This window comes from Rattus norvegicus, chromosome 20, assembly GCF_036323735.1.
Source record: "Rattus norvegicus strain BN/NHsdMcwi chromosome 20, GRCr8, whole genome shotgun sequence".
Taxonomy (NCBI): domain Eukaryota; kingdom Metazoa; phylum Chordata; class Mammalia; order Rodentia; family Muridae; genus Rattus; species Rattus norvegicus.
In genome coordinates, this window is record NC_086038.1 from 2680413 (window position 1) to 2701812 (window position 21400).

Sequence of the window (21400 nt, forward strand, 5' to 3'; positions counted from 1 at the left end):
GAAACTGTTAGTGGGCCTTGAGAAACATTAACACTGTCTTGTCTGGCATTTTCTTCATGGAAAGTCCCTGCTGGTTTATCACTCTGAGGGATTAATTTCCTCATGTAAAAGGCATTATTTCAAGGGGTGGGGCTGAGGGTACTGCTACCTCAGGTCAGGTAAACCCTTGAGAATCCCAAGATTCAAAGTTCTCTGCTTCAACAGGGTCCTCCCAGTCACCCCCATCCCAAGTTATAGGATCCCATTCTTTGCCAGTTAATGCCCTTACTTTACCTGCTGACCCTCTCTGAGGCTGAGACTTCAATTTTTGTTGTAACTCACCCAACCTTATAATGAGGGCTTCTGTTTGATTTTCTGCAACTTGAGCTCCGTGGCTGCTGGAGAGAGAGTATCTGGTGAGGTCTCAGTAGTTGAAGGTGCTGGTGAATTATTAAAGCAACTCCAGATTCGTAAAAGAGTCTGCTCCCCTAGAGCCGCTCTTTGCTGTGATAAGACACCATGACAAAGGCAACTTATGGAAGAAAGAGTTTAAAGGCCGACCAATTTATTTTATGTATTTAGGCACACTGTAGCTGTCTTCAGACACACCAGAAGAGGGCATCAGATCTCAGTACAGATGGCTATGAGTCACCACGTGGGTGCTGGGAATTGAACTCAGGACCTCTGGAAGAGCAGCCAGTGCTCTTAACCACTGAGCCATCTCTCCAGCCCCTAACTTTTTTTTTTTTTTTTTTGAGACAGAGTGTCACCAGGTAGCTTTGGCTGGCTAGCAGTTCACTGTATAGACCAGGCTGGCCTCAAACTCAGAGAGATCTGCCTGCCTCGGCCTCCTGAGTGCTAGGATTAAATGAGTGAGGCACCATGCCTGGTGCTATGCCAATTCTTTTGGCCCCTGTTGAGTCAGCATCTCCCAGGTACTGTAAACACAGTCCAGTCTGGACCATGGGATTGTGCATGAAGTGGTGCCTCCCTCATTACCGATTCCCAGCAAAGCCTTGCCTTCTTGTGTAGTTTTCAATGGGGCAGGAAAGTATCATGGATATGGAATATAAATTAATCCATCAGAGCGAGGCTTCTAAAACTTTCTCCTTAAGACTTCTTTGGCCTGTGGTGGTGGTGCACACCTCTAATCTGAACGTTTGTGGGGCAGAGGCAGGTGGATCTCTGAGTTTGAGGACAGCCTGGTCTACAGAGAGTTCCAGGACAGCAAAGGCAACATGGAGAAACTGTCTTGAAAAACCAACCAACCAACCAACCAAAAAGTATTATTTGACATACATATATAATTTTTATAAGTTATTAAAAACTAAAGCAAATTTCTATGTGGCTTGCTTTTTTAGATTTAAACTCGGTCAGGTGTGGCAGGCCTGTAATCCCAGCGTTTGAGAAGTAGAGAAACAAGGATCAGGAGTTCAAAGTCATCCTCATTTACACAGTGAGTTCATGGCCAGCCTAGGCTACTAAGCTCCTGAAAACAGACGTGGGCAGGGATGGGACTGAATATCGGCCAAGTATTGATCCTGAAGAACAGAGCGCCCTTGATGTTTTTCATTGTTATTGATAATTTGATTTGACAGTCATCAGTACTGAGAATGCCACTTCATATAAATCCATGGAGCAGGATGACAGAGGTATATTTAAGGCCATTCAAAAAACAGGTCCTAATCCCAAGCCCAAACTCACTTAACAATGTTTTGTGGTTTTTTGTTTGTTTGTTGTTTGTTGTCTTGTTTTGGTGTCTATGTTTTGAAACAGGGTCTTTTGCGTACCCCAGGCTGGCCTCATATTTGCTCGGTGGCTGTGGACGTGACATAATGCATGCTTTATGCAGTGCTGACTACAAAACTCAGGGTTTCATGTGTTCTAACCAACTGGATCCCCTGCTGGAGCAGTTCTTTGCTTTTGTAAGACTTAAGTCAGCAACTCAAATACCAAGTTTTAAAATATTTTTTTATTTTGTGGGAGTGCCTGAATGCATATCTGTGTGCCATGGTGTGTTTGGTGCCATTGGGGGCCAGAAGAAGCATCAGTTCCCAGGACCTGGAGTTACAGACAGTTGTGAGCCATTGTGTAAGTGGTGGGAGCTGAACCCCCCCCCCCCGTCCTCTCCAAGAACAGTTGGTGCTGTGAATTGCTGAGTCGTCCTTCAGCCTTTAAAACCACTCTAGCATAGTGTAATCCAAAGGCAGGCTTACACACTGAGGACAATAGTGTCTTTGTTTCCTGTAATTGGACCATGGTTCCGTGGTCCACAGGGTGGGGTGACCTTACCTGTTCAGAAACAAGGCTGCGGCAGACTCATGTGACAAAGCCAGAGTGTGCACTGGCAGCAACAGCTTAAACACACTGCACCTTTTGATTCCTAACTGTGCACTCTAAGGCCTTGCCTTTGTCCACAGCCCACCACATTAGCTATGCAGACCCACTATCTAAGAGGTCTCACAGGTGGATTCCCCTCATGTTGCTGCAAATCACCCTAGCAATGTGTTCTAGTTTCTTTTCTATTGCTGAGATAAAGCACTTTAGCCAAAACACAAAGCAGGGATGGGAAAGTCTATCTGGCTTACAATTCCAGGGTACAGTCAGTCCATCACGGAGGGAAGCCACGGTGGCGGGAGCCTGAGACAGCTGCTCACACCACGTCCACAGTCAAGAGAAATGAATGTGTCCACGTTGCCTGCTTGTCACCCCACACATATGACCAAGGACACAGAGAAGTTTGGCAGGGACCATGAAAGACGTGGCTGCTAACTGGCAGGGGTGGGCTGTGCTCAGCTTTCTTATGCGGCTGGGACCGCCTGCCTAGGGTGGCACAGCCTAAGATAGTAAGTACGGTCAACCAGGGAAACCCCCCAGAGTCATGCCCACTGGCCAATCTGATGTAGACAACTCCTCAGCTGAGTTTCTGTTCCCCTGAAACTCTGGGTTCTGTCAAACTGGCATTTAAAGTTCACCAGAAGGCAGCAAAGGGGTGCGTGGGGCGGCCTCACCTCCTCTGCTGCACTCCCCTCCTCACTCTCACATCCTGCAGACACACCACAGGGGTTCCCATGAGCCTGCGTAACGCTGCCCCTAATTTTACTAGATCAGGAAGGGAAACTTTGGGGACACCAAATTTCCTTGTATGGGGCTGTTGTTAATGCTGAAATAGATACTGTCTCTTTCATGGAAGTGCCAAGCCTTTAAATCAGCTACTCTTCGTATCGCGGACCCCCACTACCTGGATCTGTCTCCCCACGTGCCCATGGCTTTGGAGCTCAGGATAAGCTCTCTAGCCCCGTGTGGAACTGACCTCTGTGGGGTGTTTTTTTTTTTTTTCACCCTACCAGCGTAGAATGTGCAAGTTAGCATCTTTAGCTTCCTTTTTACTAATTTTATTATTTTTTGCCTTATCTGCTGATAAAGTCTCCTTCCTGTAGGCTTCCCCATTTAGGGGATAGTTTGTACTCAGCAGCATCTCTCACTACCAAGGGTGGGGACATTCCACTTCCCAGCCACTTTCCCAAACATGCTACGTCCAGGGACTACAAACTCACTGGATTGGACAATGGACAGTCTTACTATTCCCTCAGCAGCGGGTCCTCCATTCTATGAGTGAAAAGACTGCACTGAGCAAACAAACGAGCCTACAGTGTGCACTAATTCTCTCTGCCTCTGACTGTGGCATGGCTGGCTGTGCCTCTGACTGTGGCATGGCTGGCTGTGCCTCTGACTGTGGCATGGCTGGCTGTGCCTCTGACTGTGGCATGGATGGCTGTGCCTCTGACTGTGGCATGGATGGCTGTGCCTCTGACTGTGGCATGGATGGCTGTGCCTCTGATTGTGGCATAGCTGGCTGTGCCTCTGACTGTGGCATGGCTGGCTGTGTTTCTGACTGTGGCATGGCTGGCTGTTCTAAATCCCTGCTTCCTTGGCTTCCTGATAACTGTAACCTGGAATTATAAACTGAATAAAGTCCTCCCTCCCTCCCTCAGGCTGCTCTCTGTCTGGACACTTTATAAAACAAACAGAGACTAAACTCTGGCAGGGCACTCTCATCTCACACAGCAGACCACATTCTAATGAGTTTGGACAGTACCAACCCCTCAGAAAATGACGGAAAGGCTCACCCATGAGTAATGGGTCCAACTCAAGGCAGTGTATGGATCACTGGGTATAACCTCGGGTGGTCGTGCCTCCCAACTGCCCCTGCCCTGGTTTAGGTTTCCTTTAAGATGCACTAACAATCTTAGTATCAGCCAATGGCAGCGAACAGGGAGGAGGTGGCGGCTAATGACTCTAGGAGGGCAGCTATCTATAAAGTTAGCTCCCTTGTTCCCAACAGAAAAATGCCAACAGCCCCCTCAATTTTATATGTGGCCTATGCCATTGTTGGCCACAAGGTGGGGTCTCGGCTCAGTCACCAGGGCAGCTCCTGTCCCATGATGGTGATGGTCAGGTGTTCTATCACACCCATCTCTTAAAACCTTCTTTAAATGTATTAAATGCATGCTTTGTTTACATGCATATCTGTGCATCCCTTACATGCCTGGTGCCCTCAGAGACCAGAAGAGGTCGTTATCACCCCTGGAGCTGGAGTTAGAGGTGGTTGTGAGCCTCCGTCTCCATGCAGGTGCTGGGATTTGAACCCAGATCCCCTGGAAAAGCAGCCAGTGCTCTTAACCACTGAGTCACTGCTCCAGCCCCTCACACTGACCTCTTATGGCCAGAGGCAGCCTTGGCTTTGGGAACTCACTTGGGAAATGATTATATATAAAGGTTTGGGGAGCCTGGCAGTTCCAGGTAGTCAATGCTAAGCAGCGGACAAATGGCAAACAAAGGGCAGTGGAGATTTCTGTAGAAACCTGGCTGGAAAGTTGCAGTGCAAGGCGGGGCCTGGGTAAAAGAAACAAGGATTCCTTTGTTACTCAATGAGCATCCTGTCTTCCTCCTCCTGCTCTCCTCTCCCCAGCAGACTTATGTAGAAGTTTTGTCTGTCCTGTCCCTGTTCTAAAATCAACATCAGGAGAATTAATCTTTGGCACACGCATGGCAAAGAAGAAAGGGGGGACAGGGAGAGAGCATGGGTTTAGGCGCTCCTTAGCCTGGGAGGGCTGACAACAGACTGCACAAGAGAAAAAGGAATGAGTCAAAGTAACCCTTTATCCAGCAGGTGCTGGGTTGTGCCTCCCACGCTCACTAGAGTTTTAGGCAAAGGTTCAAGAGAGCGGGTTACCCTAATTACTGCCTCTGGGACCTTGCAGCCAGTGTCATCCACAGCTTCAGTCTTTCAGAATGCAAACGCACAAAGCCAGTAAACAAGGTACTGAAGCCAGGCACTGTTATGTAAGAGTGCTGGCTGGGGAACAAGCCCCGCCCACAGCTCCTCTACTTTCACTTTCCAGTTCCTGGCCTTAAGTTTCTTTTTCCCCACAGGCCGACCGGAAAACTGCCCATATCCAATCAGACCGATAGCCTTGGTAGTAATTTCCTTTTCCAAACAGTCATTTTGCCAGCTCAAGGTTTATTCGGGGGTGGGGATAGGGGAGCAGCATTGGGATTTTTTTTGTTTTCTGGGGGGTTTTTTTTGAAGCATTTGTTTTGTGTGTAGGTCTGTGTAGGTGCATCCATGACATAAATGTGTACAGAGATCATAGGACAGTTTTAGGGAACTGGTTCTCTCCTTCCACGTGGGCCTGGGAATCAATGTGACTTGAGGTCATCAGGCTTGGTGGTGAGAGTTCTTCCCCATAGAACCATCTCAGGGCCCCCACTGTACAAGTCTTAGACATCTCTCCCTCACCCACACCCCCATCCTCAGCCCCTTTAAAGGACTGGGAAACGCCACCAATCACAGGTTTAAAGGGTTTAATATGGTCGCCACCCCCTTAGCTCCTGTTCACAAGCTTGAATACTCTTTTGGAATACCAGTTAGACCCAGCCGTACCCAACAGCAAAATTTCATGTTGCAGAACTGAAAAGTTGAGATCCTCAGAGCATGTGGGTCTAGGGACGTAATGGCCTGAACTGGTGTTTCCCACATAACTGGGAGCTTGCTCTGTGGGTAAAGTGTGTGCTCTGAAGTCAGTGACCTGAGTCCACCTCCTCCTGCCCAGATGAAGGCTGCAGCCAATGACTGCCCGGCACTGGACAGACTGGTGGGATAGGACAGATGCTGGGACAGCCCCTACCTGTCTCCTCGCTGCCAAGGAAGGCTGGAAGGACCCACAGCCAAGAGGCCTCTTCAAACTCTTCTTTGCCTGGAACTCCACCATGTTCTAAAGGTAGAAGGGTCCTCTGACCTCTCTGTACACGCTACAGCACACATGCAACATAACCCCATGACCAACACAACAGCAATAAAATCGTAACAAAAAAATTAAATTAAACCCTAACCAATGGCTATCTCTCTGCAACAGGGTAAGAGACCAAAACCCAACCCAAGTCACAAGAAGAACAACAATGGCTGGCTATTCAAGACAAGGCCTTCAGTCAAACCCACAGCCCACCGATATGGCTGGCCAGCTTGCTCTGGGGAGTCCAAGCTCCACCCTGGAGTTTAGAGTCACACGCAGGCTGACGAGCTCATAGAGTGAAGATTTTGGAATCTTGGTTTCCTTAAAAACACTGAACTATAAGAATATGGTTTTGTTTTTAATCCCAGCTGTGGGGACGTGGGGCTGCTTCAAGTCACCTGACCATGATTTGCCTCCTGCCTTAGCAGGGCCATGACTTTGCCAGCGGCAGACAGTTTCTGCAACTGTGCCATGCTTGGAATCCTGGGGACTTTTCAGAGGGGCAGGCTGGGCTGTTGAATGCTGTTGGTCTCGTTCATAAGAAGAAACATGAAGTAAAAAATTAGATATTCTGACTGCAAAGATCAAACTCACCCCATGGAGCTCAATGCCCCCAGGCAGCAGGAAGTAGTCCAATGATACTGTTGCCACTTTCTGACCAGACTTTATTAAGGGATCTCTTTCCTCTCCTCTCCTATCTAGTGCTTGGGAGTAGATGGGGGCACAAAGAAGAGGGATGGAGAAGGGTGGGAAAAAGAACCCCAGCACCAGGTCTCATGCCTGCACGCCAAAAGTTTAGCCATGGAGTCATCTGATTCCAGTGGACTTTGAAGGTTGTTACCCCAAAATTTCGGATCCTGGCGATCAATTCTGACCTCTTCTGAAGAACATGGTTGGTGGAGTTTGTTACCTTTTGTTCCACTTTCGGAATGTCCTCACTGCCTGTTCATTACGTCTGTCCGTTTCAGTTTGTACTTCAGCAATGGGTCAATTGCTTCTTGCTCTTCTTTTTCTCCTTCCCAGGCCGGAGAGGCACACTTGTCCTCCAGCTTCAGTGTAGCAAAGGGTCTGGGATTCTTGACCGGAGGCAGATCCCAGATCACTGTGCAGGGGCCAAGGTGTGAGAGAGGTGATCAGGGGACAGAGCCCCGACCCCTTAGCCCTGCCCCGCACATGTTGAGGGCAGGAAGAAGCTCACAGGAACCCTTCTTTCTTTATTTTAAGCATGTGTTTGCACATGAGCCTATAAAGGTATCTGGGCCTGGAGGAGACTGAGGAGTTCGGGTGGGTACATTAGCAAAGGAGTTACAGGTGGCTATGAATGCCTGGGAACCAAACTCCAGTCCTGTGCAAGAGCAGCACATGGCCCCCAACTGCTGCACCATCTCTCCAATTCCACAGCCCTTTTCATGAGACAAGGTCTTATCTTTACCCTACCTTGCTCTGGAATTCACTATGTGGCCCAGGCTGGCTCAGAACTCAAGGCAACACTCTTAGGGGGTGTGGCCTCGTGAGAGTAAGTGTAGCCTTACTGGAGGAAGTGTGTCACTGTGGGCGTGGGCTTTGAGACCCTTCCCCTGGCTGCCTGGAAGACAGTCCTAGGGTTCCCTTCAGAACAAGATGTAGAACTCTCATCTCTATCTCCAGCGCGACACCGGCCTGCATGCTGCCAGGCTTCCTGCCTTGAAGATAATGGACTGAACCTAGGAACCCGTGAGCCAGCCCAGTTAAATGCTGCCCTTTATAACACTTGTCTTGGTCATGGTGTCTCTTCACAAAAATGGAAACCCTAACTAAGACACATACACATACACACACACACACACACACACACACACACACACACTTAAAATATTTTAAATTTTCTAAAAGAATTATAATAAATATAATATAAAAAAGAAATTACCTAGTGAGAAGGAAAAAGAAAGCAACTGGCACACTAAGGTAGAACAGTGGACCTTGTCTGGGAGCCCCTGATGCATTAGGTAATTCCACTGAAAAGAAAGCAGGTCCACAGAGATGCAAGTTAGTTATCACTATGAAGTAGAAAAGACACAAAAGAAGTCCAGCCAGAGCTGGAGAGATGGCTCTGAGGTTAAGAGCACTGACTGCTCTTTCAGAGGTCCTGAGTTCAAATCCCAGCAACCTGGTGGATGGCTAGTGGCTCACATGAGCTCTGATGCCTTCTTTTCTGGTCTGTCTGAAGACAAACTTTGTGACTTTTTCACCTGGCCTCACCTCTCAGAAAGATGTGAAAAAGCCACAAAGGGCCAGGGGTGGGCTCTGAAGTCTCCTTGGCTGAGCTGGAAGGAGACAAGCTGGAAGGAGACGACAAGCTGGAAGGAGACGACAAGCTGGAAGGAGACGACAAGCTGGAAGGAGACGACCACAAACTGAAAGGAGACAGGCTGAAAGCTGCTGGCAAAGAGCCAAACTTAGCAAAAACCCACACAGAGCTCAAAGCCCACATAGGGGCCACTAACCAGTAGGCCAGCAGATCCATCCCCACAAAAGAAAGGCACAGATCCTAGTGGGCAGCAGGAACCCCTGAAAAAACATCCAGCCCAAAGCTCATTATCGCATCCGCCCTCATCTGCCTTCCTCCCTCTCTAACACACTCCACCCACACTGCTTTTCAGTGACTGGTTCTTGCAGACAGCTGCGATTTCTCTAGTTTTTCTCAGGACATAGAAGACTTAAAACAACCCTGACACCATGCTCTGACACTATGTGGGCTCTGATCTTCTGCTTCCTGAGTCACCCCCGAGACACTGGAGCCCGTGAGTAGGGATGGGGTGGGCTGTATGCCACATCCTCTCTGGGTAGATTTAGGGCAGGAAAACCTCCAACCGGGAACTTCAGGCCATTTTGCAGAAGACTAGGTCTCACTTAGTAGCTCTCTGATTGTCTTCGAACTCACTATGTATACCAGGCTGGCCTTGACCTCACGGGAGTTGGAATTAAAGTCATGCACCACCAAGCCAGCCCTTTCCTTATGTTCTAATGTGGTTTTCAGTATTTGCGTGTATGTGTGTATTTGTGCCAGAGGTCAGAAGGGGGCATCACACGCCCCGCTCTAGAGCTAGAGTTACACAGCCCCTCCAGCTGGTGCTCAGAGCTACACCACCAAGTTCTGGAAGAGCAGTGAGTGCTCTGAACAGCTGAGCTGTCTCCCCAGCAACCTGCCTGCTTCTGTGAGCTGTATGCTTGCTTATAAAGCACACACTGTGCACACTGTAGTGTAAATTTATTCATATGCATGTTTGTGTGTGCTCATGTGTGTAGCCTGCAACCCACACTACAGCCCAGATGTGGAGGTCAGAGGACGACCTGTTTGGATCACCTCTCCTTCCACATTATGGGTGGCATCAGGGGACTTAACTAGCTGAGAAGTCTCCCAGGCATTGTCATTTGATAAAGTTAAGTCCGGGTTCTTCCTGCCAGCCCAAGCTCCCAGAACTAAGACTCAGACTCAAGTTACATTTACAGACCCCTTGTCGATGTAGCTAGGCTCTACTGTGGCTCCACCATAAGCTACATTTGCCACCTGACTGGTTGGTTACCTGTGCTCAGGTACCAGGTGTTTCCTCACCCGCCACCCCACCTCCTCTCCCTGACTCCTCCTCTCCAGAATTCCTCATCCCACCTCTATTTCCTGCTTAGGCCATAGGCTTTTTAATAGTCAGGTGAGCATCCATCCAGGACACAAGAGGATCTCTCTACAGTTGTCATTGTCAATTATTTTGAGATAGAATTCTATTTATGTGACCCCCGAGTTCATGATCCTCCTGCCTCAGCTTCATGTACAGATGCATGCAAATACTCATGGACATAACATGTGCAATTATGTATTTCTGCGAGCTGGTTATAATGGCTAATTTCATGTGTCAATCAGATATTTGGCTGAACATTACTATAGACGTTTCTGTGAGGCTGCTTTTGGGTGGGACTTACATTAAATCGGCAGAAATTCCTCCATCATGTGGAAGGCCCTTACCAGTTAAAGAGGGGGACAGACTAAGGTCCTCAAGGAAGAACCTGAAACATAACATTGCCTTCACAGTTGACTGCAAGCTCAGCCTGTGTACCCTGCAGTTCTACAGAGAACCCTGCTGGGCATGGGACAGTCTGCCCAACTGCATGAGACAGGTCCTTTGTCCTGGGGTTCCCTGTCTCTAACTCCTTTCTTGTGCTGGGTGCCTTATCAGATAGCAGATGTGTTTATGGACTTGGGGGCCCCTTGTGAAGGTGCACAGCAGAAGAAAGGAGACTTTCCTAGGCAGGAGGTCAAGGAAGCATAGGAAGCATTAAGGTGACAGGGTACAGGTGACAGGGTTAAGGTGACAGGATTCAGGTGACAGGGTTAAGGTGACAGGATTCAGGTGACAGGATACAGGTGACAAGATTCAGGTGACAGGGTACAGGTGACAGGTAGGTGGAGAAGTAAAAGTCACAAGTTCTGGGAAGGAAAGGCTGCCTTTTCAAAAAACAAGGAGAGGTTTGGAGAGGTGGCTCAGTGGTTAACAGCACTGACTGTTCTTCCAGAGGTCCTGAGTTCAATTCCCAGGAACCATATAGTTGATCACAGCCATCTGTAATGGGATCTGACAATACTCTCTTCTGGTGTGTCTGAAGACACGGACAGTGTACTCATATACATTAAATAAGTAAATAAGTCTTAAAAAAAAAAAAACAAGGAGAGAACTCAGCGCTGAAGATGAGCTCAGTAGGTGGAGTGCCTGTCCAGGTATTGGGGGTGGACCGTCCACCACTTCCCCTACTACCATAGAAACTTAGAGTCAGAAAACTTTGTAGAGGTTGGGATAAAAGGGGTTCTGGCTGTGGCTCACAGGCTGACACTCACAAGCTACCAGCTCATCTTAGGAGCCTCTAGCAGACTCCTGAGGCTTTGGGTTATAGAATGTTAGAGGGGAGAAGCCTGGGCTCCCCCTCAGCTTTCTTCTACACTGAGGCAGTTGAAATGGAGCTGGGTATGGTATCTCACGCCTGTGGCCTGTAATCATTTGGAGGATGAGTATGAGGACTGCTGAGTTCTAGGCAACCCTGGACATCACCCTGACCCCAGAAAATAACTACTGTATGTATTTCAGGATGTGGGCTGGCTTCTCATCCTTCCAAACAGGGAACACCCACAAAACCTGGAAATCCTGCCTGGGTGTGCATGCACAGACAACTAGATAAGGAAAAGCAAAGCCTACACAGAAAAATCCCGCCTCAAAAAAAAAAAAATAAAGTACAAATACACATTAGAGTTTGATATAACACAATGAAATCTTACTTGGCTATAAAATGAAATTCCATGACATTTTAAGGCAAAATTAAATTATGATACTGTGAGAGATGGATTCAATCTCTCTCATAGATGAAATCAATACTCTAATAAGCAAGCCTCAGAAGGACAAATATAATTTTCTCATCTCTAGAACTCCGGTTTAAAATTATTATTTTGGGTGTGTGTGCTGAGTATGATGGTGCACACCTGTAATCCCAGCATTTGGGAGGTGGATGCAGAAAGATCAGAAGTTCAAGACCGGCCTCAGCTACATGAGAGCCTGTCTCAAAAATGAACATTTTTAAAAAACAAAATTATGTACCCATGTGTGTATGTGCTTTTAAATATATGGGAGGATTGCAAAACACGATAGAAACATGGAAGAGATCTTAAAGGAGGCAGGTGATACAGAACATGTGAAAAAACAGAAGCAGCAGAGCTGTGTTTAACTAGGGAAGAAATGGAAGCAGCTGGAGAAGGAGAAGGAGTGTGGAACTCAACAGTGAGGGGAAGAGGACATGGTAACAAAGTCAAATGACAGAGGCTGCAGAGGTGGTTCAAATGGTAGCAGACTGTAATGGCAGAGGCTGCTTAGATGGTTCAAATGGTAACAAAGTCTAATGGCAGAGGCAGCAGAGGTCGTTCACCAGTAAAGAATACATACTGCTCTTGCAAAGGGTGGGAGTTCAGTTCCCAGTAAAACCACTGGTAACTCCACCTCCAGGGCATCAGAAACCCTCTCCTGGCCTCTGTAGGGGTGGTTGGGGGTGGGGTGTGCATCACATAGGTTAAACACCTGCCCAAGTCAGAGGAGGACACCAGATCCCCTGAGACTAGAGTTACAGGTGGTTGTTAACAGCCATGTGGGTGTGGGAACTAAACTTGAATCCTCTGTAAGAGCAGCAGGTGCCAGCTCTTCAGGCCCTAAAATGATCTTCACAGAAAGGAAACAATGCTGGGACGACAGGCAGTGCTCCGGAGAGCAGCTGTCTGGGATGCAGAGTCCCGAGTTCAGCCCCCAGCACTTAGGATACAAAATAACTATACACAAGCACAATGCACAAATGCACAAAGGCGGGAAGATGAAACCCATCACTTTGTATCCTACCTTCCTTAATTAACTAAAAACAAAATCAAAACTCTGCTATGGAGAGACTGAGGTGCTGCAGCTTTATATGTGCACCACACACAGACCGCACCCTTTGGGGGTCAGAAGACATGAGATCCCCTGGAGGTGGAAGAACAGACGGTTGGGAGAGGCCATGTAGATGCTGAGAATTGAACCAGGTCCTCTATGAGAGTGACACATGCTCTTAACCTCTGAGCCATGGCCCCAGCCCCTAACGCTCATTTGTTGATTCTCTGAATTATCCTAGTGCACAGTGTGGAATCTGACTCTCCTAGCTGGTGGGTTGTTATTGTTTTCATTTACGTGTGTGTGTCTGTGTGTGTGTGTGTGTGTCTGTGTGTGTGTGTGTGTGTGTGCGCGCGTGCACTTGGTACCTCACACTAAATCCTTTTCTTACCTCAGGATCACACTCTCTGCACTATTCTTACTCAGCCGTGACAGAGCCGGGCCCAGGAGTTCCTGCATTTTTTGCCAGTGGCTTTGTAGATAACCAGCCCTTCATCCACTATGACAGTAGGAAGATGGAGGCAGAGCCTTGTGCTGACTGGCTGAGGGAAAATCCATATTACTTTGATGAGGAGACCCAGGTTTTCACCAATCGGATGAAGATCTTCCAGTTGAGCCTGAGAAACATTCAGCAATACTACAACAGCTCTGGTGACCGGAGTCAGAGAGCAGATGGCTTCCACCAGCAAGCAGGTATGTGTCTGGAAATGGCAGCAGGAAGACTTACCTGCCTCACCTAATCCCTCAGTGCCCTGACAGACCGTCCCAGAGCCCAGGGTCTGTTTGACATTCACAGATGTAACCCATAGTGTGCGTCTTCTGGGAGGCAGGAACCAGCAAACATAAGTAACCGTTTGTCTTCAAAGTGCTTCCAACTTCTATGGGAAGGCATTCAGATGTCTGAAGACCCTTGTGACCCTGAGGCCAGTGCCTCTTTGAAGCCAAAACTGACTGAAGCAAACAGAGACAGACACCCAGTGCCACTGAGTTTCAAAACTGAGATGAAACTTTATCTAAAACTGGGGGATGGGTCTGATGTGCATCTATCATCTATGAGGAATACAGAAGATAGGCATGGTGATTCGCACTTGTAAATCATCCAACACTGGGAAGGCTAAGCCAGGATGGTTGCCTGAAGTTCAAAGTCTGTTTGGGCTACTCATAGTGAATTCCAGGCCAGTCTGAGCTAAAGGATCTTGTCAGAGAGAGAGAGAGAGAGAGAGAGAGAGAGAGAGAGAGAGAGAGAGAGAGAGACAGAGACAGAGAGAGAGACAGAGACAGACAATGAGAGACAGAGACAGAGACACTCACTGACTTTTCATACCAGCAGTCATGGTACAGCCAAGTGCAGGGTAGGATTTGGCAGAATGAGCTCAGAAAACAGATTTTGGACTAAAGGTTTTAGCAAACACTTCCCACTGCTCAGCACTGCTGAATCAAGTCTGTGAAGAGCCTTGAGGCCAGTGTGGAACAATCCAGACCTCATGGATGAGGTTGCTGATCCTAAAGTGATCAGAGAGTCCACAAGACTGGTCACGTGAGTGGTCACACCTCCACAAACTCAGTGTGGAGGAGGACACACATGCAGTCCCGTCCGCTGTACTAAGGGCTTGGACCTGAAACCCATGGGGCAGAGGGGGGATGTGAGCCCAGTGTGCCCTTTACCATCCTGCTCAGTGCCACGCTCTGCTCCTGGGAGGTTACTGCTGGACTTGGGGACTGCCTGCCCTGGAGTCCTCTGGTCATGCTCTAGGCTTGTGCACAAGGCAAACAGAGCCGCAGAGGGTGAATAAGGTGCCTAAGGACACAGCAAAGCCCGAGTTCTAGCTCCCTATGCACAGCTCTTTTACTGTGACCTGGAGCATCTTGGGCCTTGTCCCTGACAGAGGGGAAAGCCAGACCAGGTTATGTAGAGTGCAAACATCAATCCTAAGGAGAACCCAGGGAATCTGGGGAGCAGTGCCTGGGCAGCAGGGACCATGATGGAGAGACCTGGGAAATACATCTGTGGGCACTGACATGCCTGTCTGTCCTGGGGGCTTCTAGGCCCTCACACCCTCCAGTTCACGTACGGCTGTGAGATGCAGGACAACAGGACCACAGGGCACTGGCAGTATGGCTACGATGGCAGGGATTACCTGACCTTGGACTTGGACTCTATGCAATATACAGCAGCCACCTTCATTGCTGGCTACACCAAGCACAAGTGGCAAAACAATGAGTACTGGCTGGAGAGAGAGAAGACCTACTTGGAGAAGGAGTGTGTCCTGTGGCTAAAGAGATACTTAACTATGGGAGGAGAGAACTTTACCCGAACTGGTAATGACACCCCTTCCAAGCCCAGCCCTCCTCCCTGTGGCCAGCAGGGTGAGAGCTCACTCAGGAGCTGGTGGTGAGCTCCTATAGCCACTCTGACACAGGAATGTAGACTACCTGGGTGGGTCCAATGTGCTGGGGAGAGCTTCCCACAAGCAGATGTGAACTCTTTCCAGTCTCCTAGACTGTGGTCATCTACCACCTCAGAGATCTCTACTCTCTTAATGTGTCCCAAGGGTCCTCAGGGGTGTCTCCCACTTCTGCTTTTCCACTGGAGACACCAGCGTCTGTCTGTCTGTCTGCTGCAGACCCTCCACAGACAACAGTGACACACCACCCCAGACCTGAAGGTGATGTCACCCTGAGGTGCTGGGCCCTGGGCTTCTACCCTGCTGACATCACCCTGACCTGGCAGTTGAATGGGGAGGACCTGACCCAGGAAATGGAGCTTGTGGAGACCAGGCCTGCAGGGGATGGAACCTTCCAGAAGTGGGCATCTGTGGTGGTGCCTCTTGGGAAGGAGCAGAAGTACACATGCCATGTGGAGCATGAGGGGCTGCCTGAGCCGCTTACCCAGAGATGGGGTAAGGAGGGTGTGGGTGCAGAGCTGGGGTCAGGGAACACTGGAGCCTTCTGCAGACCCTGAGCTGGTCAGGGCTGAGAGCTGGGGTCATGACCCCCACCTTCATTTCCTGTACCTGTCCTTCCCAGAGCCTCCTTCATCCACTGATTCCAACATGGAAACCAATGTCATTTATGTTGTCGTTGGAGCCGTCTCTGCTGTGGCCATTATTGGAGCTGTGATCATTGGAGCTGTGGTGGCTGTTGTGAGGAAGAGGAGGAGAAACACAGGTAGGAAAGGGCAGGGTCTGTTTCCCCTCAGCTTCCTTTAGAAGAGCGCTCTGCTCATTAATGGGAAGCACAGCCACACCCCTCATTGCTGCTGTCTCCAACTGGGTCCTCTGTCAGTTCTGGAAACTTCCTCCTGTCAAGACCTTCCTTGAACTCTCACAGCTTTTCTTCTCACAGGTGGGAAAGGAGTCTACGCCCCTGCTCCAGGTTAGTGTGGGGGCAGGAGTGTCCCTGAGGGTATTGAAGCTGGAGATGTTGGGAGCTCAGAGAATCCATAATAGCTCCTCCAGAGAAATCTTCTGGGGCCCTCAGTTGTACCATGATATGAATCCATACATACGCATATACATATACAGAAACACATACACACACATATATAATACATATAAATATACATGTTTTTGTTTTACCCTAGGCAGGGACAGCTGCCAGAGCTCTGATGTGTCTCTCCCAGATTGTGAAGGTGACTCTGGGGTCTGACTGGGGAGGGGCAATGTGGACATGATTGGGTTTCAGGGACTCCCAGAATCCCCTGTGAGTGGAGGGTTGTTGGGCTGTTGTCTTCACAGTCGGGGTTTGTGACTCTCGTTCTCTAGCATGAAGACAGCTGCCTGGAGTGGACTGAGTGACAGACGATGTGTTCAGGTCTCTCCTGTGACATCCAGAGCCCTCAGTTCTCTTTAGACACCAGTGTCTGAAGTTTCCTGTGATTCTATGGCTTCTGTGTGAAGAACTGTGGAGCCCAGCCCGCCCTGCACTTCAGGACCCTGTCCCTGCACTGCCTTCCTTCCCTTCCACATTCAACCTTGCTGGTCCAGCCTGGGGTTGGGGGCTGGGGACAGCTGCATCCTGTCACTCAGTGGTGCTTTGAACTGCAGCTCCTCACTACTACACTGAGAATAAGAATCTGAGTGTGAACTTGACTGTTCACATCCTTGACACAAGTGTTGATTGCTTTTTAAATTACTGGATTGAGAATACTTAGAGGTTGTTTTTTGTTTTTGTTTTTGTTTTCTTTTAAATAAATGGCAGGTGGAGAAGCCTCCAGAATCTGTGTCACTAAGCTGTGTGTGTCTGGTGGGACAGGGTGGGGCTGTGGGAGCTGAGTGTGGACAGGGCTGTGCCCAGGTGGAGCTCAGTGTGTTGTCATCTTTGGGGGTCACTCCTTGGCTGTGTCATCTCTGTGCTCTATTCTTTTCATCATTATGAAGCACACGTCTGTGATCACAGGGTCACAGGATGGCCAGATCCTTGTCCTGTCCCCAGGCTGCTGTCCTGACTGTGGCTTTGTCTTCTGTGTTTATTTCCTGTGTTTTTCTTTGTGAGGAGGACTGGGCCTGTTCTTTTCCTGTGGGTGCTTCCTGTCTTGCTCTCCCCATGGATGCCAAGTGTTACAGGAGTAGGAAGTGTTTTTCCACTCTTGTCCTACCAGACTCTACAAGGGCTGTGCTCTTGGGATACTATGAGCTACACAGAAGAACTAAGCTCTGCTGAGCTCCTGCCTCCTTCCAGGGCCCTCCGTTCAGGTTCTCCCCACCTTTCCCATCTTTCCCCAGCTAACCCTGGATTGCAGGATCCACACAGAGGAGGGATCCACAGGCTCTCATCTCAGATCTGGCCCTGTTGGATCTGTGCTGTGCCCATACCCCTGTCCTTCCCTGCCTCTGGGGATCCTGGTGCTGCCTCTAGAGAAGCTTCAGGGTTGATGGGATGAGTCTACTTTAGATTTATGTTTATTTTAGAAACTGGTCCAGGAATTGGAGATAGCCCAGGGGTTGAGAGCACTTGGTGCTAATGCAGATGATGTCTCGATCCCAGCACACAGATGGTTGCTCACAGCCATCCATAACTCCTGCCCAAGAGCATCCAGTGCCCTGTGGAGATCAGGCTCACGCATGGTACAAATAAATACAGAAAAACAAAGTTCACAGACAAAATTAATAAATCTTTTCAAAACTACATTGTGGGAATTTGTGAGATGGAAATTCCTTTGTTCTGGGTTCTGACCCTTGAAGGATTCTCTTCTAGCTTTGTGATTTCCAGCCAAGAGTTCCAGGAGCCTTAACTGAGATGTGTGAATACCACCTTGGTGATAATCTCTGTCATGATGCAGCCATCTTCATCTTGTGAAGGATGACGACTTCCCCAGACCCAGCAGACAAACACTCATACACAATTAATGTTGTATTAATGGATAAAAAACAAATAGGTCATGAGTCAAAGACAGAAAGGCAGGTGGGGAGGAAGGGAGGGCTCTGCTGAGGGGAAAGCTCAGGTGAAGCTGACCTCAGTGTGAGGGGACAGGGAGCTGCATTCACAGCCTTTGGCTGGAGGTTGTATTAATAATCGGAGCCTCTGCAGAAGCTGGAGGTGACTGCATGAGTTTCTCCTCTAGACTGAACCAGACTAAGGTCTCAAGGAAGAAGAAACTGAACCCCAACTTTGCCTTCACACTTGACTGCAAGGTCAGGCTGCCTACCCGGCAGTTCTGTAGTGAACCCTGCCGTTCATAGGCAGCTGTGGTGGTGCCTTCTGGGGAGGAACAGAGATACTCATGCCGTGTGGAGCATGAGGGGCTGCCTGAGCCCGTCAGCCTGACATGGGGTATGGAGAGAATAGGGGCACAGAGCCTATTGCCAAGGGAAGCAGAAGCCCTTTTAGAGACCCTGAGCAAAGCCAGGGTCCTCCATCTTTCTTTTCCCTTTCCAGAGCCTCTTCAGCTCACCACGTCCAAAACAGAAATATGTGCTAGGGGCAGATGGGGACTTCAAGCAAATACCCTGTGTGTCCTCATGGTTTTCTGGGCCTGGTGCTAGTGTTTCTTGGACTTACCTGCTAAGAATCCAGGTAGGAAAGAGGACGTCTGGGTGCCCTGTGTTGAAAGGAGGGTTAAATTCAAGTTGTAAACTCTTGCAATTGGGCCGGGGTGACTTTCTGAAATTCTTATAAGAGATTAAGTAGAAATTATCGAGGCTCCCGAGTGAACCATGAATCCTCACAGTTAACTTCATACAGGCTGTTCCCTCCCTACAGGCCAGAAGAAAGGACTGGCTCCGTCTGTTCCAGGAAAGGTAGCCTGGTCCCCGGCTGAGCTAAGGCAAGAAGCCCCAGAGACTCTGAAGGGACGGTAGGAGCTTTGCCTGTGCCTGGTCACTAGGCCTGTCACCAGCCGTAGCCCCCATAGTTTTGTGGCCATCAGTTATGTAATGGCAAAACCCCAAGCCCCCCCACATTAGAAGAAAAGAGCTGTGACCCCAAGTCACCTAGGCTCTGCTGCTTCCTTCCTATCACCTGATCAGCCTGCTTTCTTATAGAGTCAGGGACCACCTGCCCAGAGAAGGCACCACCCACCATGGGCTGGGCTCTCCCCCACTAATCAGTAACTGAGAAAATGCCTTACAGCTGGATCTCATGGAGGCATTTCCTCAACTGAGGATCCTCTCTCTCTCTGATAACTAACCTGTTTGACGCAAAACCATCCTTACATCAGATCCCTTGCCAACATGATACATCATTGAACCACAACTCTGCCTTTCTTGTTCATTCCCAAAAATCTCACATAAAGAACTTTAAAAGTCCCACAGTTCTTACAAATTAAAACACATAACATTTCCAAGTCCCTTTAAAATAGCCAATCTCTCTTAAAATGTCAAGTCTCTCAATCATGGGCTCCTGTAAAACACTTTCTTACTCCAAGAGAGGAGAACCGGGCCACAGTCACAATCTGAACAAAGCAAAACCAAACTCCCAACCGTGTGAGCAACACCATGCCTGAGATCCACTCACGATCTCCTGGGCTCCTCCAAAGGGCTTGGATCACCTCTCCAGCTTCTTCGCCCTTTGTAGCACACCCAGCTTTCTTCCTAGGCTCCACCCCACTCCACTCCACCACGGCTGCTGTTCTTGGTCATCCCATGGTACTGGTGTCTCCAAAACTGCTAGGGTCCTTTGCTGCCAAGTGGGCTGCACTTTTGCCAGTAGCCTCTCCTGGCCTCTCACTGTGCCAAGCCTCAGCTGCTCTCCGTGACGCCTTCATGCTTTCAAAACCAGTGCCTCCTGGTTTTTTACACATTACCAAGTCCAGCTGCAGCATGAGGTACAACATGGCTGCCTCTGGAACACACCTTCTCTGTGCTATTAGGAAACACTTCCCTGAAGATTTCACCTCTGTGATGCTGGTCTCTCCTCAATCTCCGATAATTTCTTAGCTCCAGCTAACAGCATCAATTGCCCCAGTAACACAAAGGTTTCACTTTAATGGTGCTGGTCTCTTGTTAATTGTGGCTAACTCTTCAGCTCCGGCTGACCAGAATCACAGGATCTTAATTCTAATAAGCAAATGCTCCTGAGAGTCCTTAATTTCCCTCCAAGGTTTCACAAGCCAGGCCTCTGTCACCTGCACCTCTCAACACTCTTGTCCTCCAAGCTCCCACGGCACATTCCCCTGAGGTCACAGCACTCAGGCTTTTCTAGCTCAAAGCTCCAAAGTCCTCCTACAGTCTTCCCCTAAACATGGTCAGGTCCGTCACAGAAATGCCCCACCTCTGGCTCTAACTTGTCTTTGTTAGAGTTTCTCTTGCTGCAACAAAACACCATAACCAAAAAGCAAGTTGGGGAGGAAAGGGTTTATTCGGCTTATACTTCTACACTGCTGTTCACCTCCAAAGGAAGTCAGGACAGGACTCAAACAGGGCAGGAACCTGAAGGCAGGAGCTGATGCACAGGCCATGGAAGGGTGCTGCTTACTGGCTTGCTCCTCCTGGCTCGCCCGGACAGCTTTCCTGAGGATAGCGGAAAATGGAGGACGCCCCAAAATGGAGGACGCCCTTTTCTTAGTGGGGTTTCCTCTTCTCAGCATGATCTGGGGAGCCCAACCCACACTCTACCTGAGGGATGGCACATAATCCCTGAGGAAATTACAGGTTCCACTCTCCTGGAATGCCTCTCTCTGTAAATGAGGTATCCCCAGAACTTTAAGCCTCAATCAATGAAACTTCACCCTAAGAAGAAGCCTCTGCCTCTTTCTGGGTTCATATGCATAGCCATGGTACACCCTGAACAAAGTGTGTGTGCACAAGCCCACTGCAAACAAAGGGGTTAGCATAAGAGCTTTCACTGTCTTCTAACAGGGCTGTTTCCTAAAAGAGCCCCACCCCACCACCACCCCACACCCCGATCCCCACACTGGGATCCTGATGACCCACCCATCACAGATTTCCTAGTGTTCAAGGGAAGACTTGGCCTTGGAATTCAGTTCCACTCCATCCTTCCCACTTGGTGTGCAGCAGGGCCTCAACTTCCAAAGAGAAGAAGCAGAAAAAGGGAACCACACATTTCCTCACCCGAGCTCCTTTCTCTCTGGTGACTCTAGCCTACATCAAGTTGACACACAAAACCAGCCAGTGCACAGCCCCAGTTAAATGTTTTCCTTTATAAGGGTTGCCATGGTCGTGGTGTGTCTCCACAGCAATAAAACCCTGACTAAGGCAGTCCTTTTCTTAGGTGCTGTGCTTCTGCAGAATGTTGTTT

The 21400-nt window shown here is 49.0% G+C and overlaps 1 protein-coding gene, 1 long non-coding RNA gene and 1 pseudogene across 8 annotated transcripts in view; 1 reads left to right on the forward strand and 2 right to left on the reverse strand.

Moving 5' to 3' along the window:
* Positions 1–21400, reverse strand: part of LOC134483846 (uncharacterized) — a 74043-nt gene that overhangs the window by 31457 nt on the left and 21186 nt on the right. The window contains exons 2-5 of the long non-coding RNA XR_010060938.1: positions 15718–15841; positions 8514–13654; positions 8182–8269; positions 274–7377 (exon numbers count right to left, since the gene is read on the reverse strand). This is a non-coding gene — a long non-coding RNA (uncharacterized LOC134483846). The remainder of the gene's footprint in view (positions 1–273; positions 7378–8181; positions 8270–8513; positions 13655–15717; positions 15842–21400) is intronic.
* RT1-T24-4 (RT1 class I, locus T24, gene 4) overlaps positions 8917–21400 on the forward strand; it is a 60520-nt gene continuing 48036 nt past the window's right edge. For 2 of the 7 annotated variants that reach the window (XM_063279389.1, XM_063279393.1), the window contains exons 1-5: positions 8917–9055; positions 13100–13396; positions 14750–15022; positions 15328–15603; positions 15731–15871. In XM_063279389.1, coding sequence (XP_063135459.1) covers positions 9004–9055; positions 13100–13396; positions 14750–15022; positions 15328–15603; positions 15731–15871 — 1039 coding nt within the window. In that variant the 5' untranslated portion in view covers positions 8917–9003. Of the gene's footprint in view, positions 9056–13099; positions 13397–14749; positions 15023–15327; positions 15604–15730; positions 15872–16048; positions 16079–16286; positions 16335–16467; positions 16922–21400 lie in introns of those variants that run through there. The other 5 variants (NM_001008826.3, XM_063279395.1, XM_063279392.1 and 2 more) reach the window with 5 other exon arrangements.
* 2361ex4-5 (class I gene fragment 2361) lies at positions 18381–18730 on the reverse strand (annotated as a pseudogene).